The sequence below is a fragment of the Sebastes fasciatus genome, chromosome 1, assembly GCF_043250625.1.
Source record: "Sebastes fasciatus isolate fSebFas1 chromosome 1, fSebFas1.pri, whole genome shotgun sequence".
Taxonomy (NCBI): domain Eukaryota; kingdom Metazoa; phylum Chordata; class Actinopteri; order Perciformes; family Sebastidae; genus Sebastes; species Sebastes fasciatus.
The window spans coordinates 22,415,115-22,442,425 of NC_133795.1; the positions used below are offsets into that span (position 1 = coordinate 22,415,115).

At 40.5% G+C, this 27,311-nt stretch overlaps 1 protein-coding gene across 25 annotated transcripts in view; it reads right to left on the reverse strand.

The window, feature by feature from the left end:
• Positions 1–27,311, reverse strand: part of slmapa (sarcolemma associated protein a) — a 71,361-nt gene that overhangs the window by 19,726 nt on the left and 24,324 nt on the right. For 4 of the 25 annotated variants that reach the window (XM_074637433.1, XM_074637379.1, XM_074637387.1 and 1 more), the window contains exons 3-13: positions 22,223–22,370; positions 20,392–20,464; positions 10,865–10,901; positions 8,214–8,276; positions 7,561–7,656; positions 6,732–6,803; positions 6,448–6,588; positions 6,214–6,351; positions 4,804–4,972; positions 4,542–4,592; positions 2,084–2,233 (exon numbers count right to left, since the gene is read on the reverse strand). In XM_074637433.1, the coding sequence (XP_074493534.1) occupies positions 2,084–2,233; positions 4,542–4,592; positions 4,804–4,972; positions 6,214–6,351; positions 6,448–6,588; positions 6,732–6,803; positions 7,561–7,656; positions 8,214–8,276; positions 10,865–10,901; positions 20,392–20,464; positions 22,223–22,370 (1,138 nt within the window). Of the gene's footprint in view, positions 1–2,083; positions 2,234–4,541; positions 4,593–4,803; positions 4,973–6,213; positions 6,352–6,447; positions 6,589–6,731; positions 6,804–7,560; positions 7,657–8,213; positions 8,277–10,864; positions 10,902–16,329; positions 16,604–20,391; positions 20,465–22,222; positions 22,371–27,311 lie in introns of those variants that run through there. The other 21 variants (XM_074637510.1, XM_074637516.1, XM_074637490.1 and 18 more) reach the window with 10 other exon arrangements.

Consider the following 27,311-nt stretch of genomic DNA (forward strand, 5'->3'; position numbering starts at 1 on the left):
AACATATTAAATGGACTTCTTCCCTGCATGAAATTATTGAAATTATTTTCAACTAAATATTTACTGTGTCATATGGAAACCCTGAGAGGCAAGTGTGAAAAAAATTTAGCTGATCCGCTTTCTAAAATGTTTTCTCTCGTGTGTTTATGACTTAAAGGCAGGTATAAAAAAAGGTTTTGACAGGATAATCAAAGATCCTTAAATGTTTTTCCATCTGTTAAACAGGTGGAAAAAAATTTTGGCAGGTGAAAAAATAAAAGTCTTTTGTTTGTTGTTGTAATACTTATTTCGGCCACAAGCGGCTGACATGCACCACTACCCCATGTTCTAAATAAGACTAAAAGCATTTGTGTTTTCTTCTAATTTCAGATCCGACTTCAAAAATGGATCACCAAAACAAAAATTTGCACTTGCCTTTCAGGGCTCCCGTAGTTTCACGACTCGCCAGTACTTTAGTCTGCTATATTGTGACAATACACACATGTTGATGCATTTTTAGCTAGCTATGTTGTATATTGAAGAGCTGAAGGTCAAATTTGTACTTTCTGGAATCGATGAGCAGAATCAAAAACAATCTTTCTTAATGAACACTCGGTTCCTCTCAATACCCAACCCTGTATTAGAGACGACGAGAAAGAAAAGAGCTGAAGACAGAAATCATGACAGAGAGAAGACAGACAGATACAAGCAGGTAGAAAGCATGACAGAACTAACGAGTTACAGAGAGATTGATAACTACATGGACAGAGAGATGCTTGGTAAACAAACGGGCAGGGCAGAAATCAAAGCCATACATGGCAGGAATAATACAGTGTTTCTGGACAGATTCCACAACGCTGTAACAGAAGACAGGATGTGGACAGGCAGACAGACAGCCAAGTCTCTCAATGACTTTTCACTTCAACGTGGAATTCACCAGCCCCAACAGTTTAAACTCAACTACAAGTTTCTGCATCAGAGCACAAACTCACAACTCCAGCAACCAGAGTCCGAATGGAAACTCAAGATGTGACCAAAACAAAGAGTGAAATCCAAAAGTGTCTCAAACAAAACAAAAAAATGGACTCAACAACACCACAGATTTACTGGAGGGCAGTCCCCTGACATTATCTATGCAGAAAATGAAGAGGATTTCTAGATCAACCAAAGACTCAACCTCTTCATGAACCTCACAACATGAAGAAGACTAGAAGACTAAATCTAGAGGAAAAATCACTTCTGACGCGTGGTGTTACATTTTTTATACTAGGCTCATTTAAGCTATACAAGCATTGAAAAGAAAAGTAAATTCGTAGACAATGATCCAAGACTGTCGTATCATATTGCCTAATGCACATTAAGTGTGAACTTAAAATGAGGCTTTGGATCAAAAGTTAATTCAGCATTTCTGATAAACCTTACTGTGAAAATACGGAAAACTCAAAAAAAAAAAGATCAACATTTCAGTAAATGACTCACTTCACACAATCAATATTTTAACTTTTATAAAAATCTAATTTTATAGGTTTGATTTTATTTTTTTTGAAATAGTATTATATTCTGAGATGTTTTAAAGTTATCTACATTTGATTCCTTCTCAATAAAGTGCTGCAGGTATGACGTATTTTTGTAGGCCAACCCGGCAGTCAGCATCACCCTGGTTATTGCAGAAAATAAACTCTGTGGCAAACAAACGTTTATGATGCTTGCATGTTTTGTTCTGTAAAATAATCTCCACAAATGAACACCACTTCATGATTTTTGATGCGTAAATGCAATCGCCGGATGTAAAAGCCAACGTTAGGCTATCAACGAACTACACAAACGGTCGCATGACCATAAAATCTCTTCAGCTTGTGTTAACCACAGGTCTTATTAAAGGCATCTAATTAAAAACCCATTCAAAAAAAACATTGACTTTGAGAAGAGGGAACTGGAAGTGCTAAAATGCTAACTCATTTCTGGGTTTTAGGATTCATTCCTGCAGCACTCTATTGTTCTGTATTATGTCGGACTGTTTACTTTTATTTTGTAAAGCAAAACCCGCTAAAGAACAGTTCTATATATAAATGAAGCTGTCTATTATTATGATAATCAAACTGACTTCCGTTAACATCTTCATCTTCACCAAATGCACCATCATCGGTGTCTGTATCCTCCTCATCCTCGTCTTCCTCCTGGCTCTCAGGTGTCTGCAGGCTCTGTTTGTCCTCGACAGGCTCCTCTACTGGTCCGTGGGAGACAATGTCGACATCTGTCATGTGACCAGATCAGATATATATATACAAACACGATTTTGTCGAAACTTTACCAGCCAAACACATGTTCATAACAGAGCAAGAGTCCAAATGATGGTGGGGTTCCTTCACAAAGTGGCTACTGTGGCGGAGTGAGCGGTGAGACAGTCACCTCCAGCATTCATATTCAGTGTTGTCATTCAATCACCAAGAAGTCAATCAGTGACCAGAAGCTCTTTTTCCCCAGAAGAAGAAAAACAAAGCAGTGGACAGTTTGGCAACCATGGAAACAACCCAGATTATCCAGAAAGCCCAACAAGCCCTGTTCAGGCTCGTTCGGTGCCACCGTGTCCCTGAGACAAGCCGCCTCCTCTGAGACAGCTGCGGTCATTCAAAGATCACATGATTGGATCCTCGTACAGGCGGGTGTTGATCCTGGCGGCTTTGGCGTGTTTTACACACTGAATTTGGGAAATTTATCTGTGCTTTATCACAATTTGAGCCATTACTGTAGGTTGAATACAAAATAAAAAATCTCAACAAGCTACATCAGTAGATTGTTTTCAGCCAGAGAGTGATTTTAATACTTCTATGCTACGAGGCCAAAAATGTCTAACTGGGTGGTACAGCCAGGTGTCCTGTCCAAAAGTCCCAGAACAAGACATCTGTATGCTGTGTGCATCATTGCACAGGATGAACAAGACTTGACTATAATTACAGCTAGTGGTGAAACATTAGGATACTGTATTTAAACGACAACACCTGCACTGAATGATCGCACTTTGGTACTTTGGTACAGATTATCCAAATCATCCATTGCACTGGCTTGATCTTTTCCCATTCCCTGTACTTCAACACACTATGCACATTTGAACACTATACGCCACTACACACATTTTATTGGATTCACAGATTGCTTCACTGCACTGCAATAATCCCTCAACGTATCTGGTATCTTTGCACAATGCATTTAAAAAAGGCACAATGAGTAGGATTTTCATTAAAAAAAATGGATCGACTCAAACTAAAATAATCCCTCTCAATCATCACTTCTGACCCACTAGACGTGTGTGGTGGTGTCTGTATCTGAAGAGACTCTGCAGCCCTCTGCCTGGATTTTTTCTTTTTTTGTTGTGTTTGGGACGTTTCTGGGCGTCAACCTCTATAAAAATTTAGCAACCAGGTGCCAGATCTTAAGCACGCATCCAAGAGGAAGCTACGAAATAGGCGGACACAGTGCCAAAAAAAACGCAAATATTTTTGTTAATCTGGGATTGGCTTTCACCCGCTGGCGAGCTCCGTAAACCTCGCAACTTTGAATGTTGTGTTTACAAACCGCAACAGACACATCCTACTCATTCTGTCTTTAACAAACCTTACTTTAGCTGTTAATTCACTTGTGTATATACTGTTTAAATATACACTGTATATATCTAAGCCCGAGCTATATACTGGTATGGACGATATTTTTCGGTCAACATATTTTACCTATCTATCTTGGTCGTAATTAATTTATTAATTTGAGTTGTTCTTATCAAAAATGTTTCCTTATGGTACATGTTAATGTTAAATATTATTATTGGACATTATATAATTTTTTTCTAACTCTTAAATTGTTGTCTCGAGTATAAATATGTTTAGGATATAATCTTAATAGGTATTTATGTATGTTTTTAATCTCCAGTTACCAATCTTTATTTGATTGTACCGACACCTGCTCCAAAACGAATGCTTATATGCAGGTGAATGAAGCTTGTAATTCTGATTCAAACGTGAAACAGTTATTTGTTGTTATTTCAACATTTGAATAACTTATATTTAAGGTGGACTGATGATTTATCTTGCCAACAGCAGCAGACCTGCTGTAACAGTCTGTTGCCACTGTGACTGTGTTTTAGGTTTCTGAATGTAAATCAGGAAAAAGTGACATTTGGTTCTCTCTGAATGGTTTAAGATCTTAACAGAAATGTACCGAGGGCTTATGTGGACCGTACATCAGACAAATATCTCGACTTGAGCCTGAATCAACATCACATGTCCCCTTAAACTACCAGAGGACACCTGAGGGCTGGACACCAAGCTACCATAAACAAGACCAAAACAGAAGAAGAAGAAGAGCCAGACTTCCACTGTGACAATCAGAGAGACGGATGAACAATGAGCGCGAAGAGAGGAGCGAGCAACAGGAAGTTAAGTGCACAACATGCAGGAACTTGTCATGCATTATCAGTGCAGGAGGAGGAAGTGAAGTGAGCGGCAACAGAGAGACGAGCGGCGGCGGAGAGGACGAGTGTCCCAGAGCAGACCAGAGACATGTGCACTCACCCAGGCTGTTGTTTTCTTTAATGCTTTTCTCTTGTAGCTGTTCTAACCGCACTGTAAACAACAATAACAACAACAGCAGAGAGAAGCGTTGACCGACAGGAAGTCCCAGCTGAGCCCCATGATTGGTCAAAGACATGACGTGACTCTTGTGTTAAAGTGATTGGCTTGCAGGGTGCAGTGTCAGTTTGTTAAACGTTAGGACAGGACTGTGTGTGTGTGTGTGTGTGTGTGTGTGTGTGTGTGTGTGTGTGTGTGTGTGTACCCTGCAGTGCGGCGAGCCTCTCGTTAGTGAAGTCGTTGTCGGCCTGCAGAGCTTCGATGCGAGCCTGGAGAACCTGCTCCTTCTCCTCCATCTCCTCGATCCGCATCTCCAACTCCCTCTTCTCCGTCGCTCCCCGCTGGGTCAGCTCCTCCTGCCGGCCCTCCGCCGCCTGGAGGAGGAGAGGAGGTGGAGGAGGGGGATGGAATAGTGAAGAAGACAAACCAGGAAAGGGGAATAAGGGAGGAGAAAAGGGGCGTGAGGAGCAAGTAAATAGAAAAAGGTGAGTGGTAGAGGAGGGAGAGGATTAGAGGAGACATGAGGCGAGACAGGAGGACAGAATTCAAAGTCAGAAGGGCGGAAAAGGACAGAAAGGATGAGAAAGGAAAAATGAAAACTATTAAAAAACAATTAGGCTATAATAAAAGCAAGCACTAAACAGTGTATAAATCATATTTTGCTCCAAACAATTTGCAAAATGTAATATATTAACAGTATTAAATCAAATATTATTGCAGGGAAATTAAATCCCACATCATTTAAGCCTTTTTCACACATAGTTCCCGGTAAATTACTGGGATAACCTTTCAGGCACGGCTAGTGTTTTTCACTATTCACACCTGCACTACATTCAGGAACATTTCCTTCTTGCGCCTTTTCACACATAGTATGGCAATGCTGGAATAGATGGGGCGAGGGACAGTCCAGCAGATGGTGGTAATGCAACACTTACGGATGCCATCGCATTTATTTGTATTTATTGTTTGTTAGTTATCAAATACAGGTTGGATTTAATGAATGGAATGCAGCGGAGAAAAATGAAATTAAGAGCGTCTGTCTCCACAGTAAATCATCTGTTGAGTGTTTGATGGTTATTTATTTGTGCTTAAGACATTAACAGCGTGACACAATCAGAAAATAACTTTTCTTTCTCTCATTTACAGCACCGCCGCGCTACATCTCTCCCTCTCAACCTGCTTGCACGATCCCTCTCTCTCTTTTTCTCTCTGTCTTATTTTCTTTTTTTAAGTCCTGAAGTCGACAGCAAAGCATAACTTTACTTATAATGTTATTAAACAAAGAGAAAAGTACTTCCTTGTTTTATGAATGAAGCGGTACAGTTGAAGCAGCGGTGCTGTGTGTGTGTTTCACCAATCAGCGACGTTCATCCCTGCAAACTCCACCCCGAAAGTTACAGAACTTTCAGAAAGTACTACCCCCCGACCAGGGCATTTTTTCGGGGTAAATAGGCCCTGGAAAATGTCTCTGGAACTTAAGTTAAACCCTGGACCCTGCGGTCGTAACGCACTAAGTTCCTCAAAAGGTTCTTGGTTCCAAGGGAAAAGTTCCTGCGGTGGAAACGGGACTTTAGAGTAACATCACACACCTATGTTCCAGTGTCAGACCAGGTACCTTAATCTTCTCAGTGAGCTCTTTGATCTCGTTGACGGCGGCGTTGTACTTGTTGGCGAGCTCCCTCAGCTCCTCCTGGCCCCTCTCCGACATCTCCTTCAGGTGGGTGCACTCATCCTCCGTGTTACTGAGCGAGCGCTGCAGGACAGCAGAAACAAAACAATGAGCCCGATGCCTCAAAATGACAAATGATCATGATAGAGTGTGCATAGTATGTATATGTGTGTGTCCTACCTCCACCTCTGACAGCTTCCTGACCACCTCGATCTTCTCCTGCAGGACTCTCCTCAGAGACTCCTTCGCCGTCGTCTCGTAGTTGTGTTTGTCCTCCTGAAGAGCCAAGAGCTCCTTACGGATCCCGTCCTCCGTCTGGGACTGTCAGAGAAGAGGAGAGGATTTTGTTTAAGTGGATGATAATGTTGACTTAATTGTAATAATTGACTGAGTTGATCCATTTATTGCAGGAGAATTTGGTATTTCTATCATGAGATACTCTGCCATACGAGTGTGTTTATTACCTTAGAGTGAGCCTGTAGCTGACTGCCCATCACCTCCAGTCTGGACAGCAGACGGTCTTCATCAATCAGAGCCTGGTGAGGATCCACACACAATTTACAGTAGGGTTAGGACAATATCACGATACTTGGGTGCCAATTTGATATGTATTGCGATTCTACAAGTACTTCGATTTCATATTACGATTTATTCCGTTTACTTTTTTAACACTATAGACCATGGGAAAAAGTTGAATCATACTTCGAGGGACTTTAACCCTGGAAAATATCTAAATTAATAGAGAAAAAGTGTTTGATTTTGTGTCTTTATATAGTCAGATATGTCCTGAAGTGAAACATATCAGTTATTGTCAGGAATTAATTATTAAATTTTTTCCAGCATTGCAAAAATCAAAGAATAAAAACATTTCTCCCGCAAATTAGTGGTATTTTCTTTTTAATTTATAAGGGACACGTAGCCCAACATGTTTAATAATTCTGGTGAATATAATCGGATTTATCTTATTTCCATATATGTATTTTGTATACACAGTTCCCTTTGTTAACACCTTATTTTGAAAACCAGACGTAGTCACACGTGTTATACTTCCGCTAACTTCGCCAAGTCCGTCGCTAGCTCTCCCATCAGCTCCGTTCTCTTTATACATCCATGGTCAGCTCCATCGGGGGCCGTTTGAATATATTTTACATAAATGTCAGTATATGGATGCTCAACGGTTGTAGCGTCGGCCGATTTGACAACTGAGTTACAACTCAGAAGATGCATCATGTCATTTGTACTTCTCTGTGTTACAGTACAGGAGCAAAAAAGAATGATAATGGTATTTCCTACCTGCCAGCTGCTCTCTGAGGCCTCCTGAGTGTTGGCTAACAGACGCTGCAGAGTGGCAAGCTTCTGCTCCAACATCTGCTCTCTGTGTAAGGCCTCCTGGCAGAAAGAGAGAGAGGTGGGCAATCAATGACTCAAATAAGAAAAATAAATCAATCAGAAGGAACAACAGCAACAGGGACATTAATATTGAAGAGAACAAGGTTTCTTTTTTTTTTATTCCTCTTTCTAAATATAAGATAATATAAACCTTTATTGATCCCCAGAGGGGAAATTCAATAGCTGCAGCAGTACAAGGACAGATAGAGTACAGATAAATAGAGAAAGTAAAATAAGTAAATAAGATGTATATAAAACTACACATTATTCTTATATTTTTATCAGTATGACTTTCTGATGAGAAATGGATAATATATGCTTTGCGCTATATAATTATGTCAGTTCTGATTAATGAAACAAAGAAACACTGCAGAGTTCCTGTCCTCCTCTTCCTTCTCTCCGCACTGAAACTGTTCACAGCAGGTAAGGTTGCGTGATTAACACTAAAACTGTGTTATAACATGAATCGACTTGTACGTGCAACTCCTCCTCAGATTTACTGCCTCATTATCTTTAGTGTAGTTCCACACAATGGCCAGTAGGTGTCAGTGTGTTACCTGTAGATACTGGGAGAGCTGGAACAGTTCCTGAGAATACATACTGGGAGTGTTGGCGGCAACCTAGAAAACACACACACATACACACAACATGGTAACGTACTGACAGTTGTCTGGAGTTCAATCAGCTGGTGGACAAACAGATGAAAACCCACAGAGATCTAACGCTTATGCTGCACACACAGATGACAGGAGCACAGACAGTCTGACACAAACCAGGGAAGAGATATATGGATGCATACAGATCTCACACACACACTCACTGCCTAGGTATTCTGATCATAACTCAGGAGCGCCGGGGATGGGCCCTGAATCTCCAGCACTAAAGTCAGAAGCCTTAAAAACTACAACTACCAATGATCAAACTGGTGGAACAGTGAGCTTGTCTTACAAGACTACACACACAGCAGTCATCTGTCCCACTCATGTGTTCATCTTAAAGGAATAAATCAACAATAGTTTAAGCACAGCACTCCACAACACATTAGATGTTTTGGCAGTTGTATTTTTTTAACTTATGACAGAGCCAGGCTAACTGTTTCCCCCTTTTTCCAGTCTTTATGCTAAACTAAGCCAGTCCTGACTCCAACTAGTATGTACTGTACTCAACAGAGTACAGTACATGAGTTTAATGTCTATCTTAACATTAAAGCATTTTTCCAAAAATGAAAGAACTATTTCTCACCTGATCTAAATGTTAAAAAAGCCTGATGGCAGTAAAAGCAGGTGCATCATGACCCATTTGGGGTGAAGCCACTGCTACATGTAGTCCTCTCCAAAAACCACACATTCTCTCTGTGCATGCAGTACATTTCCACTTTAAGTCTGTGTCTGTGTGTGTTTCTGAATGTGTGATTCATTGTGTGTATGTCTGTCTTTTGGGACCCGGGAGGTGCAAGGATCCTGCTTTAACACTTAATTATGTTAGAGAAGTGGTTCAAATCTAATCACAGCTCCTCCCTGACACACTCATGCACACTCATGCACACACACACACACACACACACACATCGTCAGCTCGAGCCTACATTCCTCAGACAGGTTACACTGAGGCCCTGTTGTTCTCACTGTTGCAGGGAAACACAGAACAGGGCGAGGCAGCTAACAGAAAGCTAACATGGTACATATACAGTGTGTTAAGGTGCAGTATGGACTTTTAACAATTAGCCTGGCACTGTATCGTACGATATAAAATGATACAGTACAATACAACATGTTGTACAATGTGTTGTGGCATGATTAGGTTTTGCATTGCAGGATTCATTTGAAATACTGCAGTATGGTATGGTTCTGTGTTCCATGTGTTGGATGGACTTGGTATGGTGTGGGACAGGAAGGTGTGATTCATTGGTTTAGTCAAGTGTGGTCTGATGAAGTCCCTCTTTATACACTGAGATCCTTCAGCTCTATCCTGATTGGTAAAGTAGCATGTGACAAATTTAATTAACAACAACTATAGCCTGATTACTATAGACTAGGGCTAGGACAATACACCCATCTCCCAATTTGATACTATCACGATACTTGGGTGCCGATTCGATATGTATTGCGATTTTTAAGTATTGCTATTCTACATGTATTGCGATTCGATATTATGATTTATTGCGATTTGTTAACTTTTTTAACACTAGACCATGGGAAAACATTCAATCATACAATTCTTCGCACACATCAAAGGGTTAAATCAAACGGTTATGTTATTTTAGAGACAATATTGAGATGTACTGTATATAACAATATAGCCTAAAAATATTTATATTATTTATAAGCCATATCGCCCCACCCTAATATTTGGGAGTTTAATCTGATATCAATATATCTGTAATTTTGTAAATAAAGAAAAGTGCTTTTAACATGTTTTTTTTATTATTATTGTACAGGTACATTTGGATGCTGTTTAATGTGCTGCAGCTGAGTGAACAGCTATTTAGCTATATAGCCTGCAAACTGACGTTAGCGGTGCACTTTTTCCCCGGTGAATGTTTGTTTGATCGCTCGTTCAACAAGCTATGGTGCAGAACAAGATGTGTGTTCATGTTTGTACAATAAGTCAGGTAAGAAGGAGACTTTCGCAGGAAAGCTAACGTGGGTTGTTGTTCAGAGTCTGTGGCTCTTGTGTTGTATAGCAGGCTGCTGTCTAGCTCAGTGTGACCATCTGCTCTGCCTGTGATAGAACGGATACTGGAGACGATTACTGGATCATTATTCCATCAAATTAATGCAGAACAAGTGGGCGCCATCATGAAACCAAAAAAATGATACATGTAACAGACAGAAAAGCTATTTGATTGAACTTTAAATAGTCTTAAAGACACCTAAAGACACATAGGTGAACGATGGGAAAAAAACGTTGCTCCCTGAACCAGATGAATGACTTCTGTAGTGCGGCGGCAGAAACTGGCAGCAATCCCTGCATTCCTCTATCAGCTGACTACTCCACTCTGTGTGTGTGTGTGTGTTTGTGTGTGTCTGTGTGTGTCTTGTGTGTGTGTGTGTGTGCGCAAAGACTACTTATGTGTGTGAAAACTAGCCAACACACACACAAACTCGGCTCTGTGACTGAGGAGCATGCATACATGTAAATCTGAGACACAGACAAACAACTTGCACACAGGACAGGACGACGACAACACACACAATTCTGTTCTTACCTTGTCTACAGGTAGTGGTGACGGAGCCTGGATGACACTGAAAGAGGAAGAGACGAGGAGAAAACAGGTTTGTCACCATGGAAACAGCAAGGAGGGAAGACACGTGGAGTAACCACGGCGACAGAAGAAAGAAAAAAGTGTCTCTTGAAGGTCTTGTGACACTCGTGCTTGTACCTCCTCGTTAAATACAAACCTCATCTTATCTAGTTTATTGATTTTTTTCCTGGTAGCGAATTGATTAATGAAGTAGTTTAACTCCAAGACTCAATATCAGCTTCAATTAGAGCCTGGAGATGACTTAACAACAGTTAAACTACAGCCTCAAAAGGGACAGGCAGATAAACACTGCAGTGGCTGTTAACTGTGTTAAATCAGTGTGTTGAGGTTGTTGTGTGGAAGTGGCTGAACATCAAACACCGTCAGTCAAGCATTAAACCTGCAGTAGGCAGAATATTTTTGGTGTCAATGGGCAAAAATTCCATAATAACCTTTCAGCATATTGTAATTCAAGTGTTCTGAGAGAAAACCAGACTTCTGCACCTCCTCATGGCTCTGTTTTCAGGCTTTAAAAAATCTAGCCCGTGACGGGAGACTTTGGCCAATCACAGGTCATTTCAGAGAGAGAGCGTTCCTATTGGTTGAAATATGAATCAATATTCTGTTAGTGTAATGCCTATTTCCCACCTGAAATGTTGTCAGAAACATCTTGTAGTGTACTGTTTAGCTGTAAAATGAGAATGTTTGCTCTGGCTGGTGGGCGGTGCTTGGTATTTCCTCAACTGATCTCAACATGGCTGCTGGGTCACAAACTTTTTAATTTTACAGCTAAACAGTACACTACTAGATGTTTCTGAAAACATTTGAGATTAGTAATAGGCATTACAGTAACAGAATATTGATTCATATTTGATCAGCGCTGCCTAGTTTGACCGTTTGTTCAGAGTTTCCGAGTGATTGACAGCTGCTCAGAGACGGCAGGCTCCAGCTCGGCTCTGATTGGTTGTTTTCCTCCGGTCTGTGAAATCTTGCCGATGCCATTAGGAGTAACGGAGGACACCGGAGGACACCGAGACACAAGATCTTTTTCAGATTACCTGTCTCATGCACTACAGACAGGATATAGTGACTGTTTTGAATCATGTTTGCTCCGACCAAACTACACCAGCTTTAAAGTCAATGAGCGATGTCACAGGTCACTCGTACGGAGCAGCCTGAAGCCAGTTTTCAGAAATACAGAATGAGCCTGTAGTCAGTGTTACGAATGACAAGTCATACAATGTTTGCCTTCATCCTATGTCCATTTTAAAATCAAAGATCTGAACCAAATCCATCACAAATCGATATACAATATAAAACGTTTTTCAACCACAAGGTGGCTTGTTTCATCACAGGCACGGTGCTGTACCACAGGCCAGGTGTTTAATATGACATAACACAGATTGTCCTGTTTTGTTATGTGTATTAATATGGTCACTATGAGATGTTGTATCAATCAAATGGACACAGTTATGAGTTACGATTACATGAGCAGTAAATCAACACTGAGTCAACACTGAGTGACAGTATGGGGAAAATAGGCCAGCTTCAGTTTCTGCCCTTCATGAACGTGGCCTCCTCTGCCATTCAGTGGAGCTATTTATTCAAGGCATTGTATCTAACAGCAACACAAGGCCATGCAGGTTTGTTTTAGTGGGGGTGAAGGTAATCAAGAATTTACCTGGAAACAGTCAAAGTTCAGGAATGAAGATAAACTTGACTCTGGGCAAAATGTAAGCCGACTCTGTTAATGTGTAACTACCAACCAGCAGGAGAGGTGGAGACGGCAGCAGCTCCTTCAAACAACTATGAGGACATACCACCACCACCACCACCACCCTCTCTCTGGAAAGTCATAATACAAGTATAATATGTTGAAAATGTGTTATTCTACAAGAGAAAAGTTGCCACAACATAAGAGATTCATATTCAAATATTTCAAATACTTAATTAATCAATTAATAACAAAATAGTACTTTTGATTTCATATTTTCCACCATTCAACAATAATTGTTTAACTTTTGCAAGACCACAGGGGGCTCCCAGCTCACACTGGGTGAGAGGTGAGGTACGCCCTGGACAGGTCACCAGTCTATTTAGAGGAAACCCTGAGGCACATAGAGTCAGGTGAGACTTAAAACAAAAAAAACAGAATCAGCCAGTGCATCTCTAGCTAACATATATACAGAAAGTATATACACACACACACACATATATACAGTATATAAAAACATAAACTTGTTGGTAAAAGAGGTTATATGGCATATTGTCAACATATCTGACCTGAGAGTTGATCAAAATGCCATTTAATAATAATGAACTAGTACATAATAAGAGTTCCAGCATTTAGGCTCCACTCTCAGACAAAGTGTCATCAAAGGTTTTAAGATATACTTATAAACTGGTGAGTACCATTAAACTATATTTCACAAAAGAACACAATATACATGAGATTACAAAACATTATGCCAATAATACTACACTAAATAAGACTATTAGTTCTGAAACACATTTGCACACACACTACGGTTGTCAGGTGATTTTTGCCTCGGCCCCTTAGAACTTTATTTTTGGAAAATATGCTACTGATTTACACTTTACTAAAGGTCTTTACTCACTAAGACATTCCTTAAGTTGTAACAATGCAACTAGATTTAGTAAATCACTGGTTTGACAGTAGCTGGTAGTTGCTACATACAAAACTTCACACACAAACAGTGATGGATTTAACAATTTCATATAATGTTTCTACTTTAGGAACAATCGGGGGAGACCAAGAAAGTGACAAACTCAACTAAAGGTAGTAAAGTAAAACAAAAGTATTAAAAAAGTTTGCTAGTAATAAAACCCTTGTCAGTTTATATGAATCTAAACAGGCAGACGCAGAAAAATAAAATGGTGGTGTTGTAAAAGTATTTTCATTAGTGATTGCTGCTTTGTACACCAGGACAAAGCTTAGGTAAGTGATTTGGATAAAAGACACCTCAAAGACTAAGCCAACAATTTAAAAAAGGACTTACAACATTTAGCAGCAACAGTGCAGGTTCTCTGCAGAGATCAGGGTTTCTGCTGGGACTGTTCTACTTCACTGTGACAATTAACTTCCACAGAGCAACATCATCCATCACAGGAAACACCAGAGACTGATTTCACTGTGCTGAGTTCAGTGTTTTCAGAGCTGCATTACATTGAGCTCTGCTGCACGTCGATCACCTGACTCTCGGGGAGAATTGCAAATATCCACAAGGAAATAATCCTCCTTTACGTGTCGTCTTACAAACTTCACTGTCTGAGAAGAAACTAGACCTTTTGAATCTTTTATCTAGTCTTCTTTAATACGTCTCTGTGAGCTGCTAAATGTTACAAAAAGCGTAATTACATGCAGTATACTTTGCAAAGGGGTTACTAAAAACTGGACATACAAACTGGTTGTAATTGTACACACAAGGTAAGAAATAAACTCTTCTTTGACTCTGCTACATTCATTCAGTCACAGCGACCTGTCACACTTTAATTTGTTATCGCCGCGGCAATCACTGTGCATAATGTTGTCTTATTCATCACTGCTGCCTGCAGCAGTTCTGTCACTCAAACTGAATCATCACAGCAGGAGGCCCATATCCATGAGATTTTTTTTTGCCAGTTCATAATTCATCGCCATTTTTCACAGTAGGAATTTGACAACATGAAACTTCACATAACCTGAACTCAAGAGGTTTTATAAACAGGGATGTTTCAGATATACGTCATTTAATAAGGCGATAGTGGGACCTCATCATTTTTAGTGGCATGGCTCTAGAGATGGCATTGTAGGTCTGCCTGTGGTTCCAGATTTCACGATTCCCAGACAATGTATCCTAATGATTAGGGCTGGGACGATACATCTATCTCCCGATTCAATACCATCACGACACATTGGTACCGATTCGATATGTATTGCAATTTGTAAAGGTACTGTTTGTAACTTCTTACACTTACACTCGTATAAATCATTGCGGGTCGGTGTCCCATGCACGCTCGCGCATGCACAAACTACACGGTACACTTGCCAACAGTGTTAACTCTTCCTGCTCCAGCCCCCCGACCGCGGCAAGAAAACACAGGGGAGACTGTAGCTTTGGTTGATGACGGAAATGGCGGAAAAGAAAAATTGTTGTCTTTCCCCTCTCCGGCGCGTCTACAGCGAGTTACGTGAATGAACATAAATGATCCCGACGGTCCAACTCGTGCGAGTAAAGCGAGGCGAAAATTTGCTTAGCTCTTGGTGTGAACGCGACATTGGTGTTGTCATGTGCTGTTTGATAGGCGAGAGAAGTGAACGGTTGTGTCACAGACAATAACTGCAATATGCTGGGGCATCCTTGTAGCCTAGGGGTTTAAGACCTCAACCACAACGCCTCCTGTTCACGACCTTTGTTGCATGGAAGCTTAAACTTCTGGGTGTCGTGAAGTCAAAGCTCTACAGCAGGTGTTTACAGCAGACTATCTGCATTAAGTGAATCACTCATTTTCTGTCCTCATCAAACACTGACTGCAAAGACCAGCACTGCTCCAAAATAACACATTTTAAAAAGATGGAAAAAACCCACGGCATAACATGACCTAAATTCACAGCTCTTCAACTAAGGCTCACAAGAACATCAACTGTGCCTACACACACACACACAAAGTGCAGCCGGTCCACAGGAATCAGTCATCCACATCAGATCTAGTTCAGTGTTTTGCATGCGGTCCAGCAGAGACTGATGATGGAAAACACTGACAGTAGTTTCCATCTGTGCCCTGCTCAGATATTTCTACCACTTATAGTCACACCACAACTCAGACCTGTCGTGGAGGACTCATGAAGCTGCCATGGGTAACATTTTGACCTGCCCCACATATTTAGCATTGACTGAAATATGTCGGTAGCACAGAGTGACAAAAAACTGTCCAAAAGCCGACATCAAATGTCTCGTCAGCTTCGTTCTCTTCTTCACTTATTCTTCTACATAATGGTTCCAGATATAAAATCTAAATTTAATATTATATATTTCATTTATATTTAAATGAACAGCTTCTTTGTACAGAGAGAGACTGTATATGACTACTGTATATCAGAAACAACAAAGGAGTAAAAGATTCTGTCAACACAGCTTCTGCTTCTGGTTTGGACACATGTTTTCATCTGCAGACAGCATGAATAAACCCAACAGTCTTCTGTACACAAGAAACAAGCTGTGTTGTTCGTTCTCTAGCGAATGTCAATCACTTCAGACTTCCAGCTTCATTTTATGACAGCACATGGATCCCTTGGTGCCCCTTTAACAGTTGGAGCCTCACATTGTGTTGTAAAAACAAATCTGAAGCTTGATGAACAACCAGCAGCTGATCAGGAATGTCTAAGCCTTAAAAATCCTGGTTCAGATTCTGGACAACAGAGACGTTACCTGCCAGGTCTTCTTCCGTTGTGTGTCAGGTGATGATTTGAAACAGGACAAAGTTCACTGTTGGGCCTCTATCTCAGCCTGACTCAGCTACTCCTGTGAGACAATGGACCCTTCCTTCTAACTTAATTTTCTCTCCTAGATTCAGACCGAGCAGCTGATTCCTCTCTACTTTTCCACAGCGTGAGTCAAGTCATCCCACAACACAAACTTTCTTTCTTTCTACTATTTGCTCCTCCTCTGAGCCAAGCAGCTGATTTTCTTCCTTTAACTTGTGCAACTTACTGTGGCTCCACCCCTCCTGGCACTGACTGTGAGGAAACAAGCCCCCCCCCCTCTCTGCTGCAGCTATAGCTCTTCACTGCCTTTATGGTCTGTGAGGCTAAAGGTGTACTGGATAACTAACCCGGCATCGCACGAGGGGGCGGGGTTAACATTGTTCTCTTCAATCTACAAGCTGTCATGCAAAAGCTCCACTCACCTGGGAGAGCGCAATTGTTCTGAAAATGAAACACCCTCTCTAGCCACTTGACGATGAGTGTGTGTGTGAGAGTGTGGGTGTTTTAAGGAAATATGGCAGGTGATAACAGACTGATAAGTGAAACAAAGGAGAGCTATTGTCATGAACAAAACAGTGACTGGAGGTTAACTGTGGTGGTTAAACCTGAAACACTTTAAAGGTGTAACAGCTACGGGTTTGATTTCCTAATTCCACTGTCATATTTTTGCCTGGTAGGATTATATTTCACCAGATAGAAGAATAAGTTGTTTCCTGTACCGAACTGGAACTGTGAGATATAATAAATAAATAAGTTATAATTCTAATTCACAACTTGCTCTAACTTGTGAATTGGATCTTTTTGTGTTGTTCTCCATTAACAGCATTGATGTGAAATATGTGAACACCACACTGATTCACACAGAAGCAGAAAGCTGCTGCATGTTTTTAAACATCTCTGGCCACACCCCCATCAGTGATGTCACAGCAGGTGTTTCGCATTAGATGGGAAACAACATATAATATGGGTGTGTTCACAAACAGTTGGGTATTTTTTCAGTCTGTTACTGCTTTTATTTTTTTTCAGGCGGCAACCTCCGGGTCTGAAAAGTGCCTTAAACTTGAATTCTTTCTATTTTTTTTAAAAGATTTTTTTATGGGTCGGATTCGAACCCCGGGATGCTGCGGTAAGGACCCAGCCTCAGCAGGGGGCGACTCCTCTGGTTGCAAAAACAAGTCTGATTGTATAGAAGTCTATGAGAAAATGACCCTACTTCTCACTTGATTTATTACCTCAGTAAACATTGTAAACATGAGTTTATGGTCTCAATCGCTAGTTTCAAGTCTTCTTCAATTCAGCATAATGTTCATTTAGTAAATTATGGTCCCATTTAGAGTAAAATAGACCTTGTGATTGATGGTTGCTACCACGGCGTTGACCGGTCTGGGAGTTGTCCGTGTGTTCATCTTACAACTTTAACTCTTTCACAGTGTGTTTTCAGTTCATGAAAGTTAATTGTAACATAAGGGATGCACCGATCTGACTTTTTTAGTTCCGATACCGATACCGATAGCGATACCTGGGCTTTGGGTATCGGCTGATACAAAGTACCGATCCGATACCAGTGTTTAATCAATAAGCTGGAATTATTATTCAAGCGTGAACCTGTTTCATGCAGCAACAAATTGGTCAAAACTTACAAACTTACACAGGAATTAAAATTACAGAATATAATGTATATAGTATTTAAACATAGAATTGAATTTAATAGATCGACCCCATTGTCACCGTTATACGATCCAGCTATTTGAGTCAATATCGGCCCGATATCCGATCCAGTATCGGTATCGGTGCATCCCTTATTGTAACATTTTGGTCACCTAAAAATGTCTTATTCAGCGTTCAGTTGTATGAGCTCCACCATCTCTTGTCACTTCTGGTTCCAAAAACCAACGAACTGAAGGCTTCAAAACCGTAGTCCACAAACCAATGAGTGACGTCACGGTGACTACGCCCCCTTCTTATATAGTCTGTGATTTATTTAATTTTTACATAAAATGTAATGGATGTGGACGAAGGGAGCTCAGATTGCAACAATTTAAAAGACACTGCATCCACCTTTTTTTTGTTTAAACTTATGAGAATGATATTACTGTATTAATTATCTGACTTTTAAACTGCAAATCTCAAAAGGAAAAAATTCATCAAACTCTTCTTTTGAGTTTTCAGGTTCACACCTACAGTAATGAAAAATAACATTGAACCAAGTTTTCAAAGGACACAGATTTGGTCTAATGTGTAAATACAGGTGCTTGGCTGGCACACAGAGGGCGACTGTATAAAGCTGTATTTGGCAGGTTTCCACACGGCTAATGCTAACACGCGGGGAGCAGAAACATTCTTCAGCTATTAATAAATCTGTCTGATTTAGCTTCACACCACTCTCTCCAGCTGCACTCTATAGAGACACAGATGCATAGACTTAAAAACAATGATGATGAAGTCTGGCTGGAGAAAGTTATTGTCATACAGTATGTGGATTGTAATGGTGGGTGGCATCACTGATATGTAAGCCTGTGATGGAGTCATTTCCTCCATATTGTCTCTACAAAGATTGTCTATAATTAAGTTCTGATTGATTTCATTAATCAATCATATTTTGATTCTATGAAGATTATATTAACTGAAATTTGACCCAGAGACATCACTTACATCTGAGACATCACTTACATCTGTGCAGGTGTTCTCAGCAGCTGGTCTTTGAATTGAACAGTTTTCTATTGCCTCCGTACAGCTATCAACTAACCGGGGGAGGGAGAAGCTTGAATTACAACATACACAGAGGAAGAGCGACTTCATTCTCTGCTCAGGTAGACATTACTCCTCTATATCTTAACATACAGTAGCTAATAGTTGTTTGCTGCTATATTAATGCTGTGGATATCGTAGATCACATTTAAAGATGTGATGGAGATTTGAGTTAATCTAAACTGAAGTAACAGCTTTACTGAGCTTCATAGTGAGTTTCAGATCATTGTTTAGCCGTCTGGCCCACAAGTTTACTTTCCTGGTTCACTCTCACCACTCTTATAGCGTAATTTTCTACAAACCCACTGTACACTACCTGGTCAGCACCAAACAGCTGACTGACACAGTTAGCGACTAGCTGGTGAAGAAAGTGGAACATTTAGCAGATAAAGAGCCAGATTTTTCCCTCTGGAGTTGGTAGAGACCAAAGACTGAGGACATCAACTCTTCGTTTGCAAACACAGACAGCAGGAGCAGAGCAGACCCAGAACTCCTTATCTCAGTCTGTATTCATGCAGGTCAGGATGCTCGTCTGTGTTTTCCACACTGAAAGCTGGAGCAATGCAGCAGATGGCACTGCCCGCCATGGCACCGTGCCCCGGACTCACACACACACACTCCATACTGAATCTACAGTAGCCAATTACAAACTCACAGACACACACATGTGGGACTCCCGAGTACAGTAGGAAGCTCCATGCTGGGTCAGCTGCTGGTCTGCTACGTCCCATTTAACTGAACAACACACACTTTGGTGGTACTATAATTTGTCAACACAATATCCTTCATTCTCCAACACTCAGCATGAACTCATGTTAACATCAAATGACCACTTGACAGCAACAACAGTTGGTGTGTAGTGGTATATTACAAAGCTCAAAAACCACACTCAAACCATTTCCCTCGCAGCTTGTTACGACAATATGGCTGATCCTCATCAACAACCAGACTGACACTAATCACATCACTATGCAAGCATAAACTTGGTTTGTGTGTGTGTGTGTGTGTGTGTGTGTGTGTGTGTGTGTGTGTGTGTGTGTGTGTGTGTATAAAAGCAGCCAGACAGGCAGTAACAGCATCATTTACAGTAACAAGAGATCTACTAAAACCATCAGTCGTTGATTCATTCTGACCAATGATAATGTTCCATTAACAAGCAGAAACAAATCTTTTATTCAAGCCGTCTAACTATGGAGAAATTTGTGAGTGATCAATATGAAAGATTTGTGGATCAGTGTTAACCAATGAGAATACTTACTCGCTTCGTCGGCGTGCCTCCATCCCATCAGGTAGGAAGAGTTTGATTGTTGACACGATGCAGCCATGGGTGACTGGAAACACAAACAGACAACCACCATGTTATTGCGCACATCAGTACTGGTTAGCAGTTTTGAGTCAACATCACGTCGGGAGAAATTGGAGTTCTCCATCGTCAGTGAACGTGGAGACTGTGGAGAGAAGTCCTGAACCCTATCACCCAGCTGCTATGAAAAGAAGGTTGAGTGCAGCTTCCATCACACATGTCTTGGTACTTTCAAAATCTTAGAATTGCTATACTGTTCACACTGCAATACATTTTTGTCCTGTTAATGTGGGAGTGTATGACCTACACAGCTGATCTCACGAGGTGTACTGATTTCAAGAGTATTCCAATGATTGCAATATTCAATAGAAACTAGGGCTGGCAATCGATTAAAATATTGATTAATCGCATGATTGTCCATAGTTAATCGGAATTATTCACAAATTAATCACACATTTTTTATCTGTTCAAAATGTACCTTAAAGGGAGATTTGTCAAGTATTTAATACTCTTATCAACATGGGAGTGGGTAAATATGCTGCTTTATGAAAACGTATGTTTATATTTATTATTGGAAATAAATTAACAACACAGAAAAATGACAAATATTTTCCAGAAACCCTCACAGGTACTGCATTTAGCATAAAAACATGCTCAAATCATAACATGGCAAACTCAAGCCCAACAGGCAACAACAGCTGTCAGTGTGTCAGTGTGCTGACTTGACTATGACTTGCCCCAAACTGCATGTGATTATCATAAAGTGGGCATGTCTGTAAAGGGGAGACTCGTGAGTACCGATAGAATCCATTTTCATTCACATATCTTGAGGTCAGAGGTCAAGGGACCCCTTTGAAAATGGCCATGAAAGTTTTTTCTTCGTCAAAATTTAGCGCAAGTTTGGACTCCTAAGGTTTTCTAGAGCCAGCTACAACCTCCAAAAGATTGATTGCGTTAATGCGTTAAAGAAATTAGTAAACTTTGAACTTTACTAGGCCACGGAAATGACATACTTAATTCTAGTTCTAAATTTAGGTGGTGTTCCACAGACCTGATTCATTGTAATGGATAACATAACGTTTCAAGAGCCTGACCACTAATTTTCCTACAGTAAATCAATGGAAATCAATGGCTGCCCAAAATGGTAGGAAAAATGCATTCAAAAATATAAACGACAAAACTGTATAGCATTAATTCACAGATGATCAGCGAAAAAGGAAAACGTACATCGTTTGTAGTTGAAGAGCTAAAATCTGACAACACACAAGGCTTCATTTGTTCATTACAATCATCCTGAGAAAATTAGCTGCAACTTAAATATATTTTGTGCTAGTTTTATCTAATGTATTTCTATGTAATTCAGTGGTTTCGCAGTGTTGTGTTAAGAACTGTAGACTGAATAGTGATGTTCACGGATTAACCTGTAATGGAAGACTCATATGAATGCAGCCAGGTTGAATGCACATTGGGTCTCCGGAATGAAAAGAGTATTAGTGGAGCTGAAAATCTGACCTTAATATCTGATGTGCACTTTAAATGCAAACAGTATGTAGTCCATGACCTTAGCAAAACAAGCCCTACGGTACTCTCGAGGGTCAATCAAGTGTAATTATTTCAGGGTTGTATGTGTGCATTATCAACTACAAGGATGGTAGAGGAAGGATTTTTTTCCATTCTGAATATCTCTTAACATACCACAAAATGTGTCCAATATAAACCGTGGTCGTGTACTAACTAGAATTTGAATATATTACTGTGTGTGAATATATTCTGTATGTGCATGCACCTTTGCGTGTGTTCTCAGTGACGTCGACGCCAAATTGAATGATGTCGCCGGAGAGAACCTCGCAGGGCGGACTCTCCTCCGAGCCGCGACTCAACCTCTGGCTGTTGATGAACGTCCCGTTGCTGCTTTTAGTGTCCTGCAGGTAGAACTGAAACACACAAACACAGCAAGAGTCAGAAAAAACCATGTGAAGAAATCAATAAAACAATGTCACAATAACAACAGACATGGACGGACTGTAATAATCACTGAAATGAAGTAGAGTCAAGTTTAAAATCATTGAGGACACTGACTGAAGGGATTTAAAAAAATATATATATATATGATACAGGATGACAGTAAACATTCAGCTGCAGCTCATAATGAAATTTCACAACCGTCAACAGTAATTTTCAAACTATACATCATACTGGTGCTTACTGTATGCCACAAGACCAGAATGTCACCTTCAGCCAGCAAGAAGAAGATAAAACACTCAATAATGCAGTTTTTTCATGATATATATATATATATATATATATATATAAGTATATATAATAACATTTTAGATCTGATGTCATTCAATGTTTGATATATTTTACACAAAAAAATTATATGCATGGTAAATTCCAGTGTTCGAATTACACTGTAGCTTTTAGGGAAGCCCTATTTTTTCGGGGGTAGGAGGGTATTGTACACACTGCTGTACTGCACTTTGTTGTCATGTATAGTGATTATTTGCAAAAAAACACAATTCAAATTATTAGGAAATAAAAGATTGCATTTTTATTGATTAAAAAAAATGTTGGACATCATTGTGAAGGTAAATAAACAGGCTTTCCAACGATGTAAAATACAATGCCATTTAGCATTGTAACAACAGAGAAATAATCCACCAAACACAAGTTTCTGAACTTTTTTTCCCCAGTTTATGTAAAACATTTGATGGAAGTCCATCTAATAGTTGTTTGAGCCATTTCAGTCTGTACCAATGTGGTGCACCGACCAGCATTGCCATCCTGGGAGCCATGCCATTTACGTAGCTACAAATAGCCCCTACACATTTTGACGGTATATTGATGTTACTTAAGTCTGACGTCAATAGTCTTTTATCACCCAGCACATATGCCAAAATATCGTTTTCTCTTCCTAGTTTGCCTGCTTATTGTGCCACACACACACAAAACATGTTCATTAATGTGTCTATCCCTGAACCCCTGGGCATGTTTCATAGGCTTTACACTGAGGAGACACAAAGAAAAATAAACCTTTATGGTCTAAAAATAAAGGAGTAATAATTGACCTTGTCTGCCTTTCAAGGTACCCTGTCAATATCATCCTGTCAAAACTAGGGCTGTCGATCGATTAAAATATTTAATCGCGATTAATCACATGATTGTCCATAGTTAATTAATCACACATTTTTTATCTGGTCAAAATGTGGGACGTTTGTCAAGTGTTTAATACTTTTATCAGCATGGGAGTGGACAAAAATGCTGCTTTATGCAAATGTATCTATATAGTTATTTTTGGAAATCAATTAACAACACAAAACAATGACAAATATTTTCCAATAACCCTCGCAGGTACTGCATTTAGCATAAAAAAATATGCTCAGATCATAACATCGCAAACTGAAGCCCAACAGGCAACAACAGCTGTCAGTGTGTCAGTGTGCTGACTTGACTATGACTTGCCCCAAACTGCATGTGATTATCATAAAGTGGGCATGTCTGTAAAGGGGAGACTCCTGGGTACCCATAGAACCCATTTTCAGCCCAAGGGACCCCTTTGAAAATGGCCATGCCAGTTTTTCCTCGCCAAAATTTAGCTTAAGTTTGGAACTTCCTTCCCAACAAGCTAGTACGACATGGTTGGTACCATTCCTTAGGTTTTCTAGTTTCATATGATGTCAGTATCTTCACTCTAGCTTTAAAACTGAGCCCGCTGCAACCTAAAAATCACAAGTTGCGTTAATGCATTAAAGAAATTAGTGGCGTTAAAACAAATTTGTGTTAATGCGTTATTATCGCATTAACTTTGAAAATCCTTGTCAAAAAACATCATTAATTATTGCAGTCTATGAAGAAAATGCTTTCTTGACCGCACGGGTTCTTATGTTGTAGCACTGCACTTGATTCACAGTGAACTCACTCATCTCCTCCTGTCAGTACTTGAGGCTGTGTGACTAGTGGTTCATAATTTAATCCTGAGGCTATACTGTAGTTCTACCGCCCAGAAATGTACAATAATATTGACAACACAGCAACATTTCACATCGTTTAAAAGCACTTAGACACAGTCACAAAGCACAAATCCATGAGGACAACAACAACCCCGACAGTAAAACACAAACAGTAAGAATCAACTGTTTCATTCACATCATCATCATTCAGAAAACAAACATACGCTTAAATCAATTATATATTCCCAAACACAGAAATGTAGTGTATACACACACACACACACACCCACACACTCACACTCACAGGAAACTCAACACACATAAACAAAACAAGCACATGTACAGACAAACACAAGGATTAAAAGATAACATAAACACAAACGTAACACACAAGCATAAACCTTAAGCAAGATCGCACACAGACACAGTAAGGTATAAATTACCCTACACACACACACACACACACACACACAGTTAGCGATCTGATCTGGATGCCTGTGGCCTGTCTGTCTGTCGTTCCAGGAGTTTCATTCATCAGCTCTCAGCTCTCCGTCATGACTGAAAACCCCTGTCGATCTACCGGAGAGAGAGAGACAGACCGAACACTGACGAGAGGAAGGAGGGACTGAAAGAGGAAGAAGAGAGAGAGAGAGAAAGAGATGCCGAGACGGACTGGTTGACTTCGCCGTTTATCCGACTGCAGTGTGCTATGAAAAAGCTACCAATTCACAGATCATGATAGCTATATATACACACACAAGCATACACACACAAGCATGCACGCACGCACACACACACACACACACACACACAGACAGTTACCTCCTGTCCCCATGGTAACCTGGAGACAGGGAGGGAGGGACCTAACTATAGAGCTTTTCACCCAGCAACAACACACACACACAGTATGCGTCACATACCTCACATATGGCTCTCACACACTTTTACCTAGTGTGTCCAACACACACACACACACACACACACACCACAAAAAAAAACATGACGTCATCAACCTGTGAGCAGCAGGCGATTGGTTTAGTCTCAGGCCAGTGAAAGTCACCTGTCTGTATTTATTAAAGCATTTGACATGTGCTTGTTTCACAGCATTATCAGCAACATGACAGCCAAAAAAGTGATAATCAAGAGACGACAGCAGCGAAATGGAAAGTGAAGCAACACTAAAGCTTTGTGCAGTACCCTCATTCCTCTGAATGGGACCACTGTATTGGCACATCAGTGGTCTCACTCAATGCAGAGGCTCCAGCAATAATTACGCAAAAAAAGTTTTAACTGAACTTTTGCAATGCAACGTCATTAGGCAAGATGCTGTGTTGGCCAATCGAAGTGTATTTACATGAGAATTATGGTAAAAATGTACAACTGAAAAACATGGTCCTTTCAAATACAGTGGAAACCGCTTATAGTGATCATAGCTGTCCGGGTCAAATTGATCACAATCAGCGGATGATTACTGTAATTTGTGTTTTTGTGCATCATTTCTCATGCAGATTATCATCTATTTGACATTTGTATATTTATTACATAAAAAAGGGAAGTTCATTTTTTCTTTTCTTTTCTGACCGATAGTCAACACTCATTAACCGATCATTAACCGTTAACCGACAAGATTAGTGCCTGGCATGCAGGGGTGCTGTGCGGTTGTAGTGCGTAACAAGCCGCCCAGCTGCATTGATAACCTGACGCACAAACTGGTTAAATTAACATTTATTGCCAGCTGCAGTGTATGCGTAAAAACAGGCAACTGAGTCCCCAGTTCACCCGACCGGGAGAGTTACTGTAGCAGCCACGATGCTGCATGCATTGTCTTGGACTCACGCAGCCACTTTCCCAGTAAGTTTCCACCGCATCAATTAGTTTAGATGTGAGGTTCTCAGCTTTGTGTCTGCCTGGCTACTCCGTCAGGCTGTCCGTATTACAAGCCTGCCGTAATGTTAGCGAGTGTCCGGTCGACAGACGGAGCATGTGTGTGACGATAGTGAGTATGAAGTTATCAGTAACGTTATAGCTGTGAACGTAGCAGTGCAGTGTGTGTACAGTTTATTTGTCCGTGAATAAATGCTACAACTCCTCAAGACCCAAACCACGTTCCCTTGCTTGCCAACATTGCTATTTTTGTCCGGCTCTGCAGCACGAGCGGTGCATGCAGAACGGCGCCGCTTTGCCGGGGTCCTCGTTCTCTCACTCGGTAGCGGTATGGAGGGAGATTGCCGCCGGTCTGCATGTGTGCCGAGGAGCCGGTCGGCAGAGTTTTACTTTGGGGGCATTACGTGACCAGGCATTATCAATTCAGTTGACGAGGGCGGCTTCAACCACAGGTCCCCGTGCGCATTTGTTTTTTATTCAGAGAAAATGACTTTTTTCCCGTTATGATATCAGTGTGCACGCAGCACAGGTATCCAGCCGGAAAGCAGATGTTCCGCGAGTCAAAGTATCGAGGGAGTAAAGTAAAAAACAAAACAAATTTAATTAACGTTAGTCTAAGGTAGTTTAAAAAAAAATTTTCCATGTATGAAAAGACCCCAAATGAACACTGTAAGCCGACTACTTGATTACTATAAGCAAATTATTTAAACAGCATTTGTATAGGAATGATTCTGTCCCAAACTTTTTGATCCATAAAAGCAGTTGACCACTGTAACCGTGATCACTATAAGCGGTTTCCACTGAGAGCAGATGATAAAAGTGGGGGTAAAAGTTTACTAAGCTACTGATCAGTGAGACTGTGAGAACTCAACATTTTCACCTGCTACACCATCCTTACCAACAAGTAAAAGCTTCTTTTCCTTCCACTAGGCCTTCAGAGGAGCTCCCAGTATCTTTCTGTCAGTTACGATTGTTGTCTGATCTCAGCCAGCGTTTGATCTCCCAAACTCACTTTAAACACCTTAACCTCCTCGCAGTATG